The sequence below is a fragment of the Grammomys surdaster genome, unplaced genomic scaffold, assembly GCF_004785775.1.
Source record: "Grammomys surdaster isolate TR1022 unplaced genomic scaffold, NIH_TR_1.0 202, whole genome shotgun sequence".
NCBI lineage: Eukaryota > Metazoa > Chordata > Mammalia > Rodentia > Muridae > Grammomys > Grammomys surdaster.
Genome location: NW_021604647.1, coordinates 1,261,591 through 1,280,034, shown reverse-complemented (window position 1 = coordinate 1,280,034; position 18,444 = coordinate 1,261,591). Strand labels below are relative to the sequence as shown.

Sequence of the window (18,444 nt, the reverse complement as noted above, 5' to 3'; positions counted from 1 at the left end):
AATATTTAAAGTATTATTTAAAAAGCAAAAAACCACAGATGCTATGGTTTCAGCAACTTGGGGGGTTGAGCAGAATTATTGCATGAATCTAGAAGTATGGAACCAACCTGGAAATAAAGTAACATGCCATCTAAAACAAACAATATACAACCTAGGAATCCATAGACCTGTGTATGGTGGTACTTATCTGTGATGCCAGCCTTTGAAAGCCTGAGGCAAAAGGTCAGAGAGTTCCAGGCCAGGTAAACCCCATTCCACAAGACAAAAAAAGAAAGTAAGTATTTTCTCAGATAAAAACAAGAGGGCTGGAGAGATCAATCAGTAAAATTTATTATGCAAGCAGGAAAACCTTGGTTCCCTGGAGAGATCACTCAGAAGGTGAGAGTGCTTTCTGTTTAAGTACAAGGCCTGAATTCTCAGAACCTCCATAAGATACCCAGCCCTGGGGTGGCAGAAAGGACTTGGAAACAGGTCGATCCAAGAGTCAACCTAAAACAATGTGTAAAAGAGGATTCTTCAGGATTCCAATGGCAACTGAAGGCAGGCAGTTCTCAAGAGTCCTCCAGGACTCCAGCACCAGACCTTCAAACTACCAAATTCTTGGCATGAGACAGACGTGGTAAAACATACATATATCCACTAGTTACATCAATTCTGTTCCTTTAGAAAATCCTTTGTACAATACGTAAAGGAATTTTCTTATTTAACAACAAGAAGAGCAGTGGAAAGCCTCATCAACAGAAGGAATTATTGGGAATACAGTATCAGAATTTAAAGACAAATGAATACTCACTCAGACCTAAGACAAACTAATAAAAATAACCAATGGAATACACAAGATGTTTGGACACTGTGAAGATGCCAAATTATAAGCATAGAATTCTATGCCAGAAGCATTAAAAAATATTTTCAATATACTCATAGCAGAAAATTCACGATACTTTAAGAGATACCAGATACATGAGACATAGAGAACACCAAACAGACAAAAACAGAAAAAAAAATCCCAATCCCATACCACATTATAACTGAAACACTAAATACAGAGATCATAGAAAGTGTACTAAAAACTGCAAAAGAGAAGTACCTAGTCACATACAGATGTAGGCAGGCCCACATTTATAACAAAATATCAAACAGAATAACAAATGATATCTTAAAAGAAATTTTAAATGACCGAAGGTCTTGAAAAGATGTTTTCCAGTGGCTGGGCTCCCTTGTCCCTAGAGGTTCTTCCATAAATAATCCACAGATTTTGGTTACCTGTCTCTTTTTGTATCTTTGGCCTCCTGGCTGCACCACCTGGTTCCCCTCTCTTTTCCCCTTCACAAGGCTCTCCCAAAAGTGTCTTGTCTCTGGCTGTGCTCTCCCACATCCACACAATAAACTTTCTCCTCCACCACGATGAAAAGCAGTCATGTCCTTTCCTATCTATTTCTTTTTTTTTCATTCAGACATCACAGATCAAATGTACCTAAAACAGCTACAGAATCTTGCACACCAACACCACTGTGCTGTTTAATTTGAACTGTCTAGATCATATGAATGAGAGCATGTTGGGAGGAGGCTGTCTTAATTGTATGGACCACTGTCTGTGTTGGGGGTGGGAGGGCAGCATTCCCTAGGCAGGACTGAGTGTGAGAGAAGAAAAGCTAGCAGAGAGCAAGCAAGGATATGTGCGTTTCTTACCTTTCTGCTCTTGACTGTGAATGTGCTAACAATTCCCTGCCTTGACTTTACCACAGTAATGAACTGTAACCTAGAGTTACAGTAAGTCAAATAAACTTTCTCCCCTAAGTTGTTTCTTCAGAACATTTGTTCCAGAAACAGAAATAAAACAAGTGTAGATGCACATTCTTCTTATCTTCCCCTGAAGTTTTTAATAAACAGATCATGAGCTGTGACAAAAAGGAAATTTGGGTAAATATCAGAAAACTGAAACAATCCCTTTTAGCCTGATCTGACCATAAACAAATCAATCAAGAAATCTAGACTAGAAACTACAAAAGTACACAAACTCATTGAAATTAACAAAATTATTAAGTGACAAGTGAATCCATAATAAAATCATAGATTTTAATGAAAATGAAATCACAACATACCAAAATCTATATAAATAACAGTAATTCTTAGAGGAAAGTTTATAGCAACAAATACCTACACTATAAAAAAATAAAAGAAACCTCAAATGAATAACAATGTGCCTCAGGGCTTGGGAAAAACAATGAGCATGAGCAAATCCCCAAATGAGCAGACAGAAACAATTAATATCATCACAGCAATAAGTAATGAAAAGAAAATACAATAAAAAAAAAACTAAATTAAAACAAGAGTTGGGGCAGTGGTGGCGCACGCCTTTAATCCCAGCACTTGGGAGGCAGAGGCAGGTGGATTTCTGAGATCGAGGCCAGCCTGGTCTACGGAGTGAGGTTCCAAGACAGCCAGGGCTACACGGAGAAACCCTGTCTCAGAAAACTAAAACAAGAGTTGGTTCTTTGAAAAGACAAACAAGATTGGCAGACCCTCAGCTAAACCAACAAGAGAACATGAAATCAGTGAGAGTGAGGAGAACTGGGAGCCATAACAACAGATACCAACAAAATCCAGGCACTAGGACATAAACTGGAAAATCTCAAAGAAATAGATGGATTTTTAGATACATAACCCAAGATAAGAAAAACAAATCAATGATAAGCAATTAGATTAAAGCAGTAATAAAAATAAATCTCCCAAGTAATAATGAAAGTCCAGGTACAGAAAAACTATCACAATTTTGCACAATTATATCAGACATGAGATTAATAATTTGGAACAACAAGTAAAAAGTACTTGCCACCAATCCTGAAATCCTGAGTTCAATATCCTGGCACTCACAGGATATAACAAGAGACTCTATTCCTGAACTTTACGTGCATAAGGTGGCCTACATATATCTACAGATGCTAACATACATACTACACTAAATAAATAAATCGCTATAATAAAGGATACATTAAACTACCTCGAGACTCGACATTACCATAGTCAGCTAGCAAGAAAACAAATAATAAAATAAAATGGTGAGAATATGAAAAAAAAAAGTAACCCTTTTTCACTGTCTGAAAATCAGTAAACTACCATATAACTCAGATATACCACTCTTGGGCACAGACCAAAACGACTACAGTAAAGCTTACACATCATCTTTACTTATGCTCTGTGATAAAAAGAGATCAACTTAGACATCCAAGAACAGATGAATTCTGTTTCATACATACAATGGCATTTTACCCACTTATAAAGAAAAATGAAATTATAAAATATAAAGAAAATGGATGGAACTAAAAAGTAGCACATATTAAGTGACCAGGCAACCCAGGCTCATAGTAATCACTTCTTTCTCAAATGCAGATCCTAGGTTTTAATTTTTATATATCTGTATTTATGTGACAATGAATTTGGAGTCTAAGAAAGAAGACCATGAAAGGAGACAAAACAGGTATAAAGATAGGAGGAGGGAAGTACAATCCATGTGACACGAATGCAGAAGACAGATACTAGGAGTCAAAAGGCTAAGCTAGAGGAAAGCAGAGAGATGGAAGAGAGAAGAAGAGGTGTAGGACCAATCAAAAGTAAGAGTTTTGAAAAAGCCATAAGGAGACCTGATACTTGGGAAGCTAATGAAGTTTTAAGAAGAAGAGTCAATGGAGGTGCTAGGCAAGAGTGGATGAAGCCACCAGAAGAGAAGAGTCAATGGAGGTGCTAGGCAAGAGTGGATGAAGCCACCAGAAGAGAAGAGTCAATGGAGGTGCTAGGCAAGAGTGGATGAAACCACCAGAAGCCGCCAGGTAGTAAATAAAAAGTCTCCATGTCAGGACTAATTCCTTACAAGACACTGTTTAGGGAGCCTTGAGAGCCCCAAAACAACATAAGCAATTGCCACTAAGGCTGATTGTCTACTAGATGATAAAGCCCTATTGCCAAAAATACCACATGCTCTGAAGACATGGAAAAATCAAGCTAAAACTGGAATGGCCCCGTTTTCCTTGCTGGCTAGTCCTCATAGTGCCAGGAAGTACTATACAGGTGGATGGGCCAGAACTGTCATCAACAATCTTACTATGCTATGAACCTTCATGCTGCATATAAACTGACTGATCAAGCACCATGTGCCCATTGGTACAACAGTGGCAAGCCTGTCATGGTGGCAACATGACAGGCATATCTGTCTTATCAGAACTGAGGCCCACTCACCAAGAAGAAACTCTCTTGATGGGTACTGTAAACTTCAACAGAAGCCCGTGAGACCATCAACCCCAGTCTAGAAGCTAAACAGATATGATGTACCTATCAAACTGCCTTTTTCATAGATCAGAGCTGCTGCCAGCCTTGATCAAAGACTCTTCATGGACAGCAGTAAATGTAACTGGTCAAAGTACTGAGAATAAGTGAATGCTGAATGCTCATCCATAAATGGGGAAGCTTTATCACACCCTTCTCGTGTATGAAGAGGTGGAAGGGTTTGCCAGACTTTAGGGACAAAGCTACGGAGAGGCCGTCCCTGGTGTTCAATAAAACTGCCAATTCAACTTTAGCCTCAGCTTCTGAGTCAGCAAGTATACTACTAAATAAAACGGTGATTGGCCATTAGAACTGATAAGCCATTCACAACAGATCTCAAGGAGTACAAGGTCTTTCCAGCTATAGTACTTCACCACTCTCTCCAATCAGCATTTAGTTCATTCAGTCCAGAATTCTTTCCATTCTTCTAAACAGATTTCAGTACCTTCAAATAAGCGTGGAACTCCCTCTCAACAACTATCCTACAGAATATCCTCTGGGGGATTTCCTGCAAAAGTGTGTGTCCTCTCAAAAGTTTTAAATTTCAAGGACTTTTCAGCAATCTATTTTTAGATGCCTGTACTTTTAATAGCAAATCTAAGAAACAGATGTCTAATCCAATGGTATACAGATTTGGTTTTCTTGAGTTTTACACTTTTAGTTCTTATATATAGTTCTTTGATCCATATTGACTTAGTTGTGATAATCAAAATGAAATACTAATTGCATCTTTTAAGTCTTTAAGTATATTTATTTTATAATCTCCTTCTAACAATTCTACGATCAGATTTATCAAGTCCTAAACTTACGCTCTTTACATCCCTGATATTTCTACACAAGAGACTTTCTTTCCCTCCTTCTCCCTCACAATCCCCCTTTTTCTCACACCCACATGGTCCTCTGTCTCGGATCCCAGCATGCTGTGATTACACGGTGTATTACCATGGCAAGCTGGACTACTTCCTCGAGTGTTTTATTAAGTCTATCCTGGTACTGATTTGTTGGTGGCAATACTTTATCCTTTGGGAACAGAAGAATGTCTCCAGATTTACATCCGGAGGCAAGTGCCTCCAGATAGCAACAAGAGCAAAACCCTCTTTTGTGCTCATTTCCAGGTATAGTGGCTTGCAGCTGGCACAGGTAACGTTACACTGACTCCAAGGATACCTAACCCTGGAACAAGCTCAGACATTCCAACTTCTCTGCCATGTTTTTGAGATATCAGTTGGGTTTTTTGCTAGCACTCAACTCTCAATGGAGCCGAACTTTTCCAAGTGGTTTGACTTCAAAAGTGACGCAGTTACAATACCTACATGTCTCAGAACAAAGACTTTTTGTCTTGAACTGATGTGGCCATCAAAACTCAAGGTCCTTTGCTAGCCTGTCACCTAATATTTACAATATTAAGCCCACTGCTCTGCACTTTTTTGTTCACCCACAGATTTGAGGTCATGGGTGCCGTGAAATATCACATATTTTAGAGATCTGGGTTTGTTTGTTCACTTGCTTGCTTTTTGCTTGTTTGGAAACAGGGGTAGTCCTCTGTGGCCCAGGCCAACCTAGTTGTCTACTGTATTAAGAAGATAGAAGAAATAGATAAGTCGCACTAAGCCTGCATTGTTTAGAGGGCCACGAGTCTTACAAAGACCTAACTTAAATCCCTTGTGTCACCTCTGAGCAGAAGACCTTGCCGTGCTCACTGTTACAATAGTAGAACCTTCAATTTTCCCAAGCACGTATTTCCTCCATTTCTCAGCAAACTCTGGGATCCAATCAAAGGAGAGCATTCTTGACAGGTGGCTACAATGCCAGCTCCTGTGCCTCTTCCCTTTCTACCCTTAGGCTACAACATCCTCCCCACAGCACCTTCCAGCCACCTCCGTACTGTTAGCAGGCACTGCTTCTTTCACTCACAGAGGCCTCTGGAGTCTTGCCCTCCTAAAGGCAGCAGGATGTGTGGTGGAAGTCCTGAGGAGATATAGCACCTACCAACAACCTACCTTTCAACAGCTGTTGGAATCACATTGGTCAAGGAAGGAGCACCTGGTGTGGCTTTGGACCGCTCTGTGAACCGGGAATCAAATGCTTTCATGGGTTCAATCTTGGATGGGGTTGTTAACACAGAGGGTGATAATGCAGCAGGAGTAGAGGTAGCATTCATACTGCGGGGGGGGGAAAAAGATGGGAGATCCATCAAACACAAGCAACACAGGACTTACATAACTTGGAGCTCATCTAAAGAAGCCTAAGCATCAACCTTCTTTCTACAAATACAAGAAAACTCCAAAATAAAGTCTACTGTTTTTGGTTTGTTTGTTTGTTTGTTTGTTTGTTTGTTTTTTGTTTTTTTTTCTCCCAATGTTCATCCATTAAGATTCTGGAAGTCTATCTGAGAAATTCAAGGGCAAATGTATTCACATTGTTCCCTTTGTGTTTTTCAAACAATTTTGAGGGCTAGACAATATGCCAGGTCTCCACAACTTCAATACAGCATGTCCACCCCAAGTGATTCAACTACGGGTTTGCCACTTCCACAGTAACTATAGTGGAAGCCCTCACTGGGCTCTTGGAAGTCATGACCTAATCCTGCCCTTCATCTTCAGCCTAGTCCCCTTGGTCCTAAGTGGGCTCACCCATTGTTCACTGGAATAGTGGCAAAGTCTTCGCACTTTGTGAAAAAGCTTGTCCAGCTTTCCTCCTGCTCAAATCTACCCTAATTCCTGAGCAAAGTGACGAGCCCTTGGTTTACCTCATGTAGACTGCTCTACTTCCATCTGCCTACATCACATTCCCATACCAGAATCCTGGCAATCATCCCCAAAGGCACTCTTTTCCCCTCCCTGATCTTTATTTCCAAGTCACAAAACACTGCTCGGCTCTGGTGGGACCTATCCTTACCCCAAACCCCTGGCTTGCTTCCTGAATACTGAGCTGCACTGCCTCCTCTCTGATGTGCACTCATTGTTTGATGAGCAGTGACATCATGCCAGAGACCAGAAGGAGGCTGCAGGAACCTTAAATTTGATCCACTGACAGAGAAGCACTTGCCCTTATCAATTATGAATGATATTTACATTTGGGATTCATTGCCTATTGGAACCAGCTTCCTAAAATGCAAGTCCCAAAGCCTCTGTCGCCCTCTGAGAAAAGCCCAGGATACCTAGCTTAGAATAGGAACCCAGCCTTTCCTCCTCTTTTCCCAAACTACCTAAAGGACTTGAAGCTCTGCTTTTGCCATTGTCCTGGATCTCAGTTTTCCCTTGATTGTCTTGCATGGGCTCTGAGAGAAACACTTCCTATAGTATCGACAAAACCTGCTTGCTAAGCCTCGCAATGGCCAAATAACCCTTTCAGCAAAAGGACCCCAAGAGCTACCCTGCAACCCTGAAGATGCCTCTTCCTTATTGAAGGACAAGTACCTGCCAATTAAGGCCCTGCCATGTACCTGGTCCTTACAGTGTATAGTCCAGAGTAGGAATGTGGCCCATGTTCACTCTTACACTCCCCCAGTCCCAACTAGATATGGCAGACAGTGAAAACATGGACTCAGTAAATTTGATTCTAAGAGTGATGGGGAATCTACATGCTCACAGGATCACCCTGGCAGGGATGAAGCATGAAACTCACAGCGTAGTAGAGGCCACAGCCAGAAATGTCAGGCCATCTCTGGTCTAGGTCTGCTGGAAAGTAGGTTGATTCAGAGACTAACTTAAACAAATCCTCCTATTTAAGGAAGATCCTCATTTTAAGCATTTCTTCTCTTTTTTAGAAAAGTGTCCATGAATTAATAAGGGAATGAAACTTTTTTTTTCAATGATGTATTTTATGTGCATTGGTGTTTTGCTTCCCTGATGTCTGTGTAAGGGTTTCAAATCACTTGGAGCTGGATTTCAGACAGTTGTGAGCTGTGATATGGGTGCTGGGAATTGAACCCAGGTCCTCCAGAAGAGTAACCGGAACTTTCAACTGCTGAACCACCTCTCCAGCCCCTAGAATGAGACTCTTATCTCTGGAACCTAAAGTTTCTCCAAGGACATGGCTGGTCCCTGGTGTCTACTAACCTGTCCTTACTGACAGACTCGCCTGTAGGCCTGGCACTGGTGGCTGCCACTGGTTCTGTGCAAGGCTTTGAGGCGCCGAAGGAGGGGGTACTGGAGTCCAGGGGTAGTAGCTGCTGACCACTAGGAGAGGAGAGCATGGTGCCTGCTAGGGAGCTGGAGAGTGGGATGCTGTTGAAGAATGCCGTGGAGAAGTCCCTGTCATCAACAAGGAAAAGTAAATCAGCACAAAAGTGTCACATGTAATATTTTATAACTTCTAAATAACATTTTTCTGGGTCTTGAGGCATGGGTAACTTGCAAAGTTGAGAATTTAAAAAATTAAAACATTTAATATATTGTTTAATTGACTCTAAAGTAAACTAGTAATACACATACAACTGCAGAAGACAACCAAGCTGCTATCTGAAATTGTTACATGCTACTGAGCCTACCACGCACCCTGCAGCATTTATAGTGATCTCCTTCTGGAAGAGCTGTAGGATTTCCTACTGGATGGGCATGTAATTTACTTAACACAGAGTCTACTGAGAAGCAGGTTTACCTCCCTGGTCCTGTGACATACAGAAGGTATGATATAAGTGTTGAAGCTGAGGGACCTGGAGTAGGGCAGCCAGGGTAACTCCCTGGCCAATTGCAAGTTCCCACACTTGTGCATCTCAGTCACTTTCACTGTGACTCAAGTTCTCACCTGCCAAGTGCTTAGACTCTCTCTAATGGGTTAGGATTAAATCCTGATTATAGAATATTGTGTAATACACATAAAGAGCACATAGCAGACGCTGAAACATATGGAATTAAATTGTCTTGTACTAACCAATTCCTGTGTAATGTGGAATATATTCAGAGAAATGTAGTCAGAGTAGTAGATACAATGTTTGCTTACATATGGTTCTGGTAAGCATTTCTAAAGCTCTCTCCTTAGTGGTTAAGTCACAAGCCACTTAGAAGAGTACCTATTTCATCACAACCTGAAAGGTTTTTTGGTTTTTGTGCTCCTGCTGCTGCTGCTGCTGCTGCTGCTCCCGGTGGTGGTGGTGGTGGTGGTGGTGTTTGTTGGTTAGATTTGTGGTACTGGGATAGAATCCAAGCCTTACACATGTAAAGCAACTATAATATCACTGAGCCACATACCAATACTTCCTTCTATTTTGATAAAAGGTTTTATACTAGGTTACACAGGTGGGCAATGAACTCATTCTGTAGCCTAGATAGGCCTCCTGAATGGCTAAGATTACAGGTCTGGCCTGCAAAGACCACCCTTACAGTTTTATCAAATTTCTTGCTATCAGTCAATTTGATGGGTAATAAATAGTATTTTACTACAGTTTTGCTCCAAAGGAACAAATGAGAAAAAAGAGTTTTTGTTACTATCAATTTTAGCCTAGCTAAAATATTGTCATTTTGGTGTGATTTAAATTTTACATCATTTATGGAAAATATCTTTTGCCTCTAAGATTATAAAAGTATTTTTCCATGGAATTTTATAAAACTGTAAGCAAAAGTGTTTTAAGGCCAGGTATGGTAGCTCACATCTTTAACATCAGCAATTAGGAGGTAAAGGAAGATGGACTTCTATGAGTTCAAAGCCAGGGGGTCCTGGCCAGCCACAGCTACATACTGAGTGAGACCTTGTCTTTCAAAACAAAAGTTTTAAGTGACAACAAAAGAAATAAAACAAGCAAAAAGCTGCTAAGCTTGTAGAGGTTTCTGCTTTTAAATTGGTAAAGAGGGTGAGATTCAATGTGGTTTCTAGAGAAAAAAAGTCATCCTATTGCTCATATGCTGAATTGGCCAATACCTCACCACTAATTGAGACACTTCCTCTAAAACTTCCTTAAGGCAGGCATGGTGGTGCACACCTTAAATACCAGCACATCAGGAGGCAGAGACAGGTGGAGCTCTATATGAGTACAAAACCAACCTGGTCTACAGGACTAGTTACAGGTTAGCAGGGAACATAGCTAACCTGTTTTTAAACTCCCTTGAATGGGGTAGTGAGAAGACTTGGTTAGTAAACTACTTCCCATAAAATCATGAGGACCTGAGTTTTGATCTCCAACAATCACATAAAAAGCCAAACACAACGCCATGTGCCTGTAATCCCAGTGCTAGGGAGGTGCAGACAGAAAAGTTGGTACTTGTTGGCCAGCCAGTCTAGCTGCCTTAGTAAGCTCCAGGTCCACAAAGAGCCTATCTCAAAAAATACAGTAGAGGCAACTGAGGAAGACACCCTACAACAACTTCCGCCTCCACACATGCCCACACATTTGCACATGTACACACACACACACAGACACACAACTTCCTTGAATATTTGAGACTTTTGTGGAAATTCTATTATATGCCATTGGCCTGCCTATACATCCGTTACTACCTCCCTGTTTAAAATGTGTTTACATTTTATTATCTGGTAGAGTTAGTTGTCCCTAATCAATATCTTTGCGTTTCTTTCCTTCTGAAATATCTCAAATATTACTATTTCTCCATATAACTTAAGAATTTCCTTTCTAATTCTAAAAATTATGAGTATTCCTCTTGGTAAATATTAAATTTGTTTAGGAATAACTGGTGTTCTTGATATGAATGACCTTAGCTACTTTCTAGCACATCTTCTGACTTCTATTTTGTTCTCTTTGGGCTCTCAGAACTCTTTATGTGCATGTAAGGCATTCTGCAGTGAGAAGTGCATGTTTCTATACATGTACACGGAGAGGCCAAAGGTCCGTAACAGTCATCTATGTCCATTACTCTTCATCTTTTTCGTTTTTAGATACCATCTTTCTCACTGAACCTGGAGCTCACCAATTCAGCTAGAATAGCCAGCCAGTAAGCCCCAAAGATCTGGCAATACACACACACACACACACCAGTACCTGGGTTTTAACCTGATTCTGGGGATAGGAATTCAGGTCCTCATGTTTGTGCAACAAGTATTCTACCCACTGAGCCATCTCCTATGCCAACTACGCAGAATCCTTGAATTGTTCTTCACAAATTTACATTATTTAGTTCAACCCGATAGTGTACACCTGAAAGTCCTGCTACTGAAGAGGATAAGGTGAAAAGGTTACTTGTACTTCCAAGTTCAAGATCAGCCTGGACACACAATAAAATGCTGTCTTTAAAAAAAAAAAAAAAAAAAAAAATCGCCGGGCAGTGGTGGTGCACTCCTTTAATCCCAGCACTTGGGAGGCAGAGGCAGGTGGATTTCTGAGTTCGAGAGTTCGAGGTTAGCCTGGTCTACAGAGTGAGTTCCAGGACAGCCAGTGCTACACAGAGAAACCCTATCTCGAAAAAGAAAATCATTTGTAAATGGGATTTCCTCGTTTATATCTTCTGAAGGAACCACTGTTAAAGGTATTCCTCGATCTTGTTTGTACCCAGTGTGTGCTTTCACTCACGGAGTCTCTCCAGGACAGGAAGCTGCTATGTAGCCAAGACTGCCACAAACACATAACTCTCCTGCCTCTGCATCCTAAATGCTGGAATGAGCAGCATGTGGCAGCACATAGCAGAACAATGAGCTTTATTATTGTCTATTGCTATCTACAGCAACCTCAGTGATGTATATCTAGATCATGAACCTTGAATAATGGCATATTTCATGGTCTCCTGTGAACTCAGTGTTGACTAACTACAAAGAGCCTCAAAGAGGAATATTAAATGATAATCACGGGAGTAAAATGTCATTTTATTTCTAAATGTGAGATGAAAAAAAAATACTAAATTACCAGCTAAAGAAACCTCTATTTTCATTTCATTGATTTTGAAGTTAGAATAATATTAAATTTTATGAAAATGCCCCTTAAGCAACTATGGAACCCAGGTATGGGTGTGATGTGTGTGTCTATATCATTTATTTGATCATCTGACATGTAGCTTAAATTATAGTCCATAATTTTGAACATCTTTACTTATGTAAAATAAGCCTTATTTGATTATGAAATTAGATTGTTTTATTTTTGAGTTAGTTTTTTTGTTTAGATAAATATGCTGCCCTGGTGGGCTTGGAACTGCCTATGTAGACAAGACAGGCCTGAAACTCACAGATCTCTGCCTTCTTCTGCCTCTCAAGCGCTGGAATCAAAGGAATGTACCACCACCATGCCCAGCCCTGACATTAGCATCTGAACATGCTATAAGGTTCTCCATATAACTGTATCATTAGGAGTTTGCACTGACATCTAGAAACTACATAGGTCTGAAATGTGTTAGGTTCTTTGTGGTGATGAAGTCTATGCTGTCCAGGCCTGAGCTCAAGGGCTCATCTTGCCTCAGTCTACTGAATAGCTGGGACTATGTGATATAATATAGTAAATCGCCGTCATTTAGATTTAAGCTTCCTTTTTATCTCTGTACTAGAATGTATAACATGTTATAACAATTTTCCCATGAAGGCTTCTTAATCTGGTAGCTTTAAAGAAAGCAAACACAATGTCTTGTCCAGCAATACATCACTTTTAGTAATTACATGCATGTGTGTATGTGTGTGTGTCTCATACTTTTGATTCATTTTTTTAATCTGTGAATATCTCCCACTTATAATTACCTTGCATATTTGTTTTTCTTTCTTGATTGGCTAATAATTTGATATATAGCTATTTGTTTCAATGTAGGAATCAGGAGGGTGAAACATAACATAAAAATTTATTAACATAATCGATCAAGTTCTGATACCAGAATTAAGTGCCCGGTAGTAGAAAGCTGACTCAAGAACAGCAGGGAAGACCCTATGTCCTCTGCGTCCTCACTAGGAAGAGCATGGGAAGATCCAATGGATCACTGTGCATCAACACTACCTCCTTCCCTACTACAGACCTGCAGTGCGCAGAGCACATGGCCACACCTGATTCTAATAAAAGTTAGAAAGTGGCCTTACCCTATAACGGGAAAGGGTAGGTTAAGTCAACTGTCTGAGAGGAGTCAAGCAGGTTCTGAACATGTGTCTAGTATACCTAGCAGAGAAGTGAGTTTAGCACATCTTACGCACGTTAGTTTTCAAGGGATACAAGGAAGACCTGGAACAGCTCATGGATGAACAACTGAAAAATGTAAAGGGCTATTATACAGTCTCTGTGAAAGACTTCCTAATGAGAGACACCTGACAACGGATGCTTTCACAAAAGGATTTGGCACCCTTTGATTCAGCCTGTCGTTTCTAGAGAACAATCACTACAAACACACATCCAACTGCAGATACGCAGAGAACAGCAAATGCAAAGAGATCACACTCCTCCTCCTCCCTGCCTCCACAGAGTGAGTGATACATCTCAGAGCCCTACTCTCTGCCCAGCAGTTCCACTTCAGGAACTGCCCAAGAGAACAGTCAAGTGTGTGTTCAAAGATTAATTTTCACAAGAACTGGACACAAAATAGAAGTCCACAGTTAAGAACCTGGTTCATTAATTCATGGCGTATTCAGACACAGAAATCTGGATAATCAGCAAACAATGCTTCAGAGGACTATTTATTTTGTGGATGAAAGTCAAGATACATTAACAAGTGGGGAAAGACTGGAAATACAGATGTCAAAATGATAACTGAGGCTAGATTATGAATGATATTTATCTTCTTCTTTGGACTTTTACTATCTTTCTAAATTTTCAACTATATGTCTTTCATAATCAAGGGAGGAAACTGTTACAAGAGGAAGAAAGCGTAACTTCCTTTCTTGCCCTACAGTACCTTGCCAGCAGCTAGGCAGCGTAGAGGCCCACTCAGTTCCTACCCTTCCAAATGTGTGGAGAGTATATGGAGAGCCCTATGGACCACAGGGCTGTGAGAGTATGGGGGTTGGCCCCAGAGTCTTCCAAGATCTTAACTGGCTAACTGACAAAACAAGAAAAGCAGACCTCCCCAGACAAGGTCACAGAAAGCTTGGTGAATGAATGAGTACCCAGTGTCCAGCTGTGCTATGCAAAGAGGCGTGATTCTCCTCCGACCATCTGCTGTCCGTGTTTCCACTTGTTTCTTCAAAAGATTCTGTAGAGTCAAATAAGTGAATATAAAAGTTCCAGCTAACCACATCCAAGTATCAAAAACTCAAGCTGTCCTTTCTTTACCCTCTATGAGAACAATTAGCTCTTGTAGGAAACCAGCATGAACTATACAGTATGGGCAGCAGCAGTCTCAGTGCTGCACAACAGAATTCCAGGACTTGGTGTTCATGTTGCCTTCCAGCCGCTAGCACCCACCATTCTTCTCTCCCCTCCTATGAATTTGACTACGTCTCTTCTCATCAGGCAGAACTTGTGCTTCTGCCTCTGTTCCACTGTTAAGTGTAAGCATTAAATGTAGATATGACTCCTATATCTCACTATGGTGATGGAAAGTAAAGGCATCTAAGGATATGTATTCTAATTCTCCTTCCATAGACTTGTTGGTACAAAGAAAGTCAAGCAGCTGCCAAACTTAGATACATCAGCAGGACATGTTTTTGATTTGATACAGAGAAGCATCAAAATAGAAAGTTCCCAGTTGAACTGGCTCTAAGAGCCTTCTTCCCTGTAGTCAGTACCAGGCATGACCAAACTTAGGCTGTAAGCACATGACATCAACAGCCATTAGGTAATTCAGGGGCCTTAAGATTAAGGTATAAACTTGTAAGCCACACTCTTGTCACAAAGCGGTGACTCGCAAACCAACTTTATGTTTAAACATAAATAAATAAACATGTCACTCTCTAACACAGGCTGAGCTAGAACATATTACATATAGCCCAGGCTGGATTCAAACTTGCAGTGATCATCCTGCCTCAGCCTGCCAGGTGCTAGATTTATAAATACGACTCATCATGCCTGGCTTCCAAACTGACTTGTCATGGTTTCCTTCCTCCATAAAAGGCTTATAACTGTGGTTTCCAATCATACGTTCTGTCAGATTGACCTAGAGAGACGTATTGACCTCTACAAGCTCCTCAACATGATTACTTTCTCGATTCTCAGTGAGCTCCACGCCTCTGATGCTGCCCTGCTCCGTTATCCCTGTCCACCAGTAAAACACAGCCTTCCAGAAGAGGGGATCCAAACAGCTCTAAGGGCAAGCAGAGAGATGAGTAGGTGAAGGCTTTGCAGTTTCTGCAATTATAACCCCTTCTGTTGCTCCCTGGGGAATAGAGACCTATGATAAAGGTTTAAAGCCATTATCAGCATGGGCCCAGCTGGCTAGGGTCCATCCAGCCTCATACTCACCACATACCCTCTTCACCATCACTCATGCTCCAGCCCTATCTTTGTGCCCTGTGCAAACCTCCAGTTCCATGTTCCATCTGTTCACCCCCTTTGCCCTGTCTCTGGGCATGTGCTCACGTCTTTTAGTGCCACTGGACCATGCCCTCACCTTTCTGATATCTTCTAGACTTTCCCCATTGACCACACCCGTGACTGAGGATGTTGAGCTTGTCTCCCTAGTAGTGGCATTCTTCTGATCCAGCTGCTGCTGTTGCTGTCTCCGCTGGTACTTGAGCATCTCAGGGTTCTCAATAACAGCTGTGGAAAGCTGGGCCTCAGTCATTATTGCCAGGCTCTTGCCGTAGGTGGACTGGTGAATTCGGCTCTGTTGGAAGCAGGGAGAGGTTCAACACATGGGTTTGAGTATCACCATGGCTGAAGTTGCCAACCAGCAGGTGCAGTATAGTGCTGACTCTCCTGGCTCTAAGAGCAGAACAGCCCAGGAGGCCAGCTCGCCATCAGTTCCCACTGTCACTGACTAGACATGTCTGTCAACATCTCTCATCTCTCACAAGATGGTCACAGCCTCCTGTACATCTACAGTTGGGAAAACAGTGAGATACTGACAATAAATCACCTTTTACATTGACTAGTACAAAACATATGGCCATGAATACTGTTTCAACTGAAATGCAGATTCCCATGTTACACCAAGAACCCTAAGCACTCTTACAGAACCAACATGCTCTCTCTGCTCTTATGGATGCCGGCCATCATGGCAGGAGGTCCCATGCAACTAGCATTGCCTCTAAAGAGTACTGGAGGCTTCTCTGCTCACTCATCATGGTCCTTCTGAGCAGGATCTCCTCCCAGCCCCAGGCCTTGTTAATCCTCTGCATAACAAGCTAGACAAGAACTTCAGGAGAAGAGGGGCGGCATCCCACAACATCGTATTAAGCAGTTTTCATAAAAACATGCCAAGAAGCAGATCCACAAAAAGATGTACAAATGGCAGTACTGTATCCTGCCCAAGAAATAGGTACTAGAGATAATCGGTATCTGGCTAATACCAGATGATGTCTAGTTAGAGTTAGTAGGCAGCCTTCTTCTATGACAAGGACCGAGACTCACTCCTGTTAGGACCTAAGTAGCCCAGGAACCTTCCCCTTCTACTGTCCTGTCTCCTGTCCCTTCTCCCAAACCCAACCTCTGTAATCTTAAGCCAAATTTTGATCTTGGCCAAGATTTTTCTAGAGTTCCTTAAGCATAGAGTCACTGTCAATGGTCTGGGAAATGGTAAAGTATACGGGACTCTTCCACAAGCTCCCACAGTGACTCTCCGAGAGGCGCAGAGGGCCCAGTGAAAGCTCTCACAGTGACTCTCCAAGAGGTACAGAAGGGCCAGTGATCCTTGATGACAGGGATAAGGCAGATGAAGATTCTAGGTCACTCAGAAACTTACTCCTTCTTTTAAAAAACACTGATAGGCTGTCCCCCATTCCAAGCACAGTGCATAAGGTAGACTCCACCCCAAGGGATTTACATCTTAGTTGAGGATGGTGGTGTCGCACAGTAGATTAAGAGGTAGCTTACCCCCAGCAACAGCATCACTAAGAGGATAGCTGCTGACCTGCTCTGGGCTTCCACAGAGCTCCATTCAGACAAATGGATATAATACCCCATTAACGGTTGGCAAAAGTCTGTCGGTAGAAAGAACAGTTTCTGTGTCTACAGCAGGTAAAGCAGAGCCTTTCCCAAAGCCCATAGAGAAGTACAGGGAGGCCCCATGCTCTGAGAAGAGACATAGATGAGGGAGCCTGACTCAAAGGCAGCATGCCTAGTTCACACATCCACTTTCTACTTAAAGGCAAAGTGGTTCTGACAAAGGGCCATGCTATTTTTTTAGGCTCGGTTACCTCACTGATGAAATAGATGAGACCTGCTTTACAAATGTTACTGTCATAAAATAACTCAAGTCCTTTCTTATAGCATCTAGGGAGACAAGGGTTACAAAGAAACTGAAGGAGGGAAGGAGGGGGAAAAATCCACACCACAAAAGAGGGCACAGGTCAAACACAAAGCTAAGAAGCAACAACAAGCAGATCTCCATGGAGCTTAGTCCAGTTCCTACTTTTCAGTAATTGGGTTTGGTCTCTTGGTGCAAAGACCCTCTTGACAAGGTTTCTACCAAGTTTTGAACTTTAACTTATTTTTTTAACATTTTTTTTTTTTTAAATAAAAATGGCCAGGCAGTGGTGGCTCATGCCTTTAATACCAGCATTCAGGAGGCAGAAGCAAGAGGATCTCTGGGAGTTTGAGGTCAGCCTAGTCTGTGAATTACAGAACAGCAAGGGCTACACAGAAAAACCCTATCTTGAAAAAAACAAACAAAAACAAATAAACAAAAAATGGTTCTCCATTGGTAGTCCTCAAGAATCCCTTATAGGCGGTCCTTAAAACAACATGAACCGTGACTCGCTGAGTGACCACAGCATTTGCTCATTATGTGTGAGGGAGGTCCCAGGTTTGATCCCCAGCATCCAAAAGCCTTACTTTGCAGGTGATTGGTCTGTTTTGTTTGTTGATTCATTTTAAACCAGTCTTACTATGTAGCTCAGGCTGGCCCTGAACTCTCTGCAGCCTCTTTGGGATTAAAGGTGTATGCCTGAACTCAGTAATTGTATGAAGTTTAAATGATAAATGCATGCAAAACTCATACTTGGGCAAGAACCTGGCATAGATACTATCAGTGACCAGTATTAGCTGTCACATACTGCTGCTATGAGAGCATGAAACAAGAGGATGAAGGACATGACATAAACAAGGACCGCCATGGAAGTTACTCCATCTCTCTCTCTCTCTCTCTCTCTCTCTCTCTCTCTCTCTCTCTCTCT

General features: G+C 41.6%; 1 protein-coding gene across 2 annotated transcripts in view; it reads right to left on the bottom strand.

The window, feature by feature from the left end:
• LOC114623794 (protein HIRA) overlaps nt 1-18,444 on the bottom strand; it is an 81,501-nt gene that overhangs the window by 27,172 nt on the left and 35,885 nt on the right. For both annotated transcript variants that reach the window (XM_028770495.1, XM_028770496.1), the window contains 4 exons: nt 15,720-15,935; nt 14,278-14,363; nt 8,382-8,576; nt 6,321-6,482 (listed from right to left, as the gene is read on the bottom strand). In XM_028770495.1, the coding sequence (XP_028626328.1) occupies nt 6,321-6,482; nt 8,382-8,576; nt 14,278-14,363; nt 15,720-15,935 (659 nt within the window). The remainder of the gene's footprint in view (nt 1-6,320; nt 6,483-8,381; nt 8,577-14,277; nt 14,364-15,719; nt 15,936-18,444) is intronic.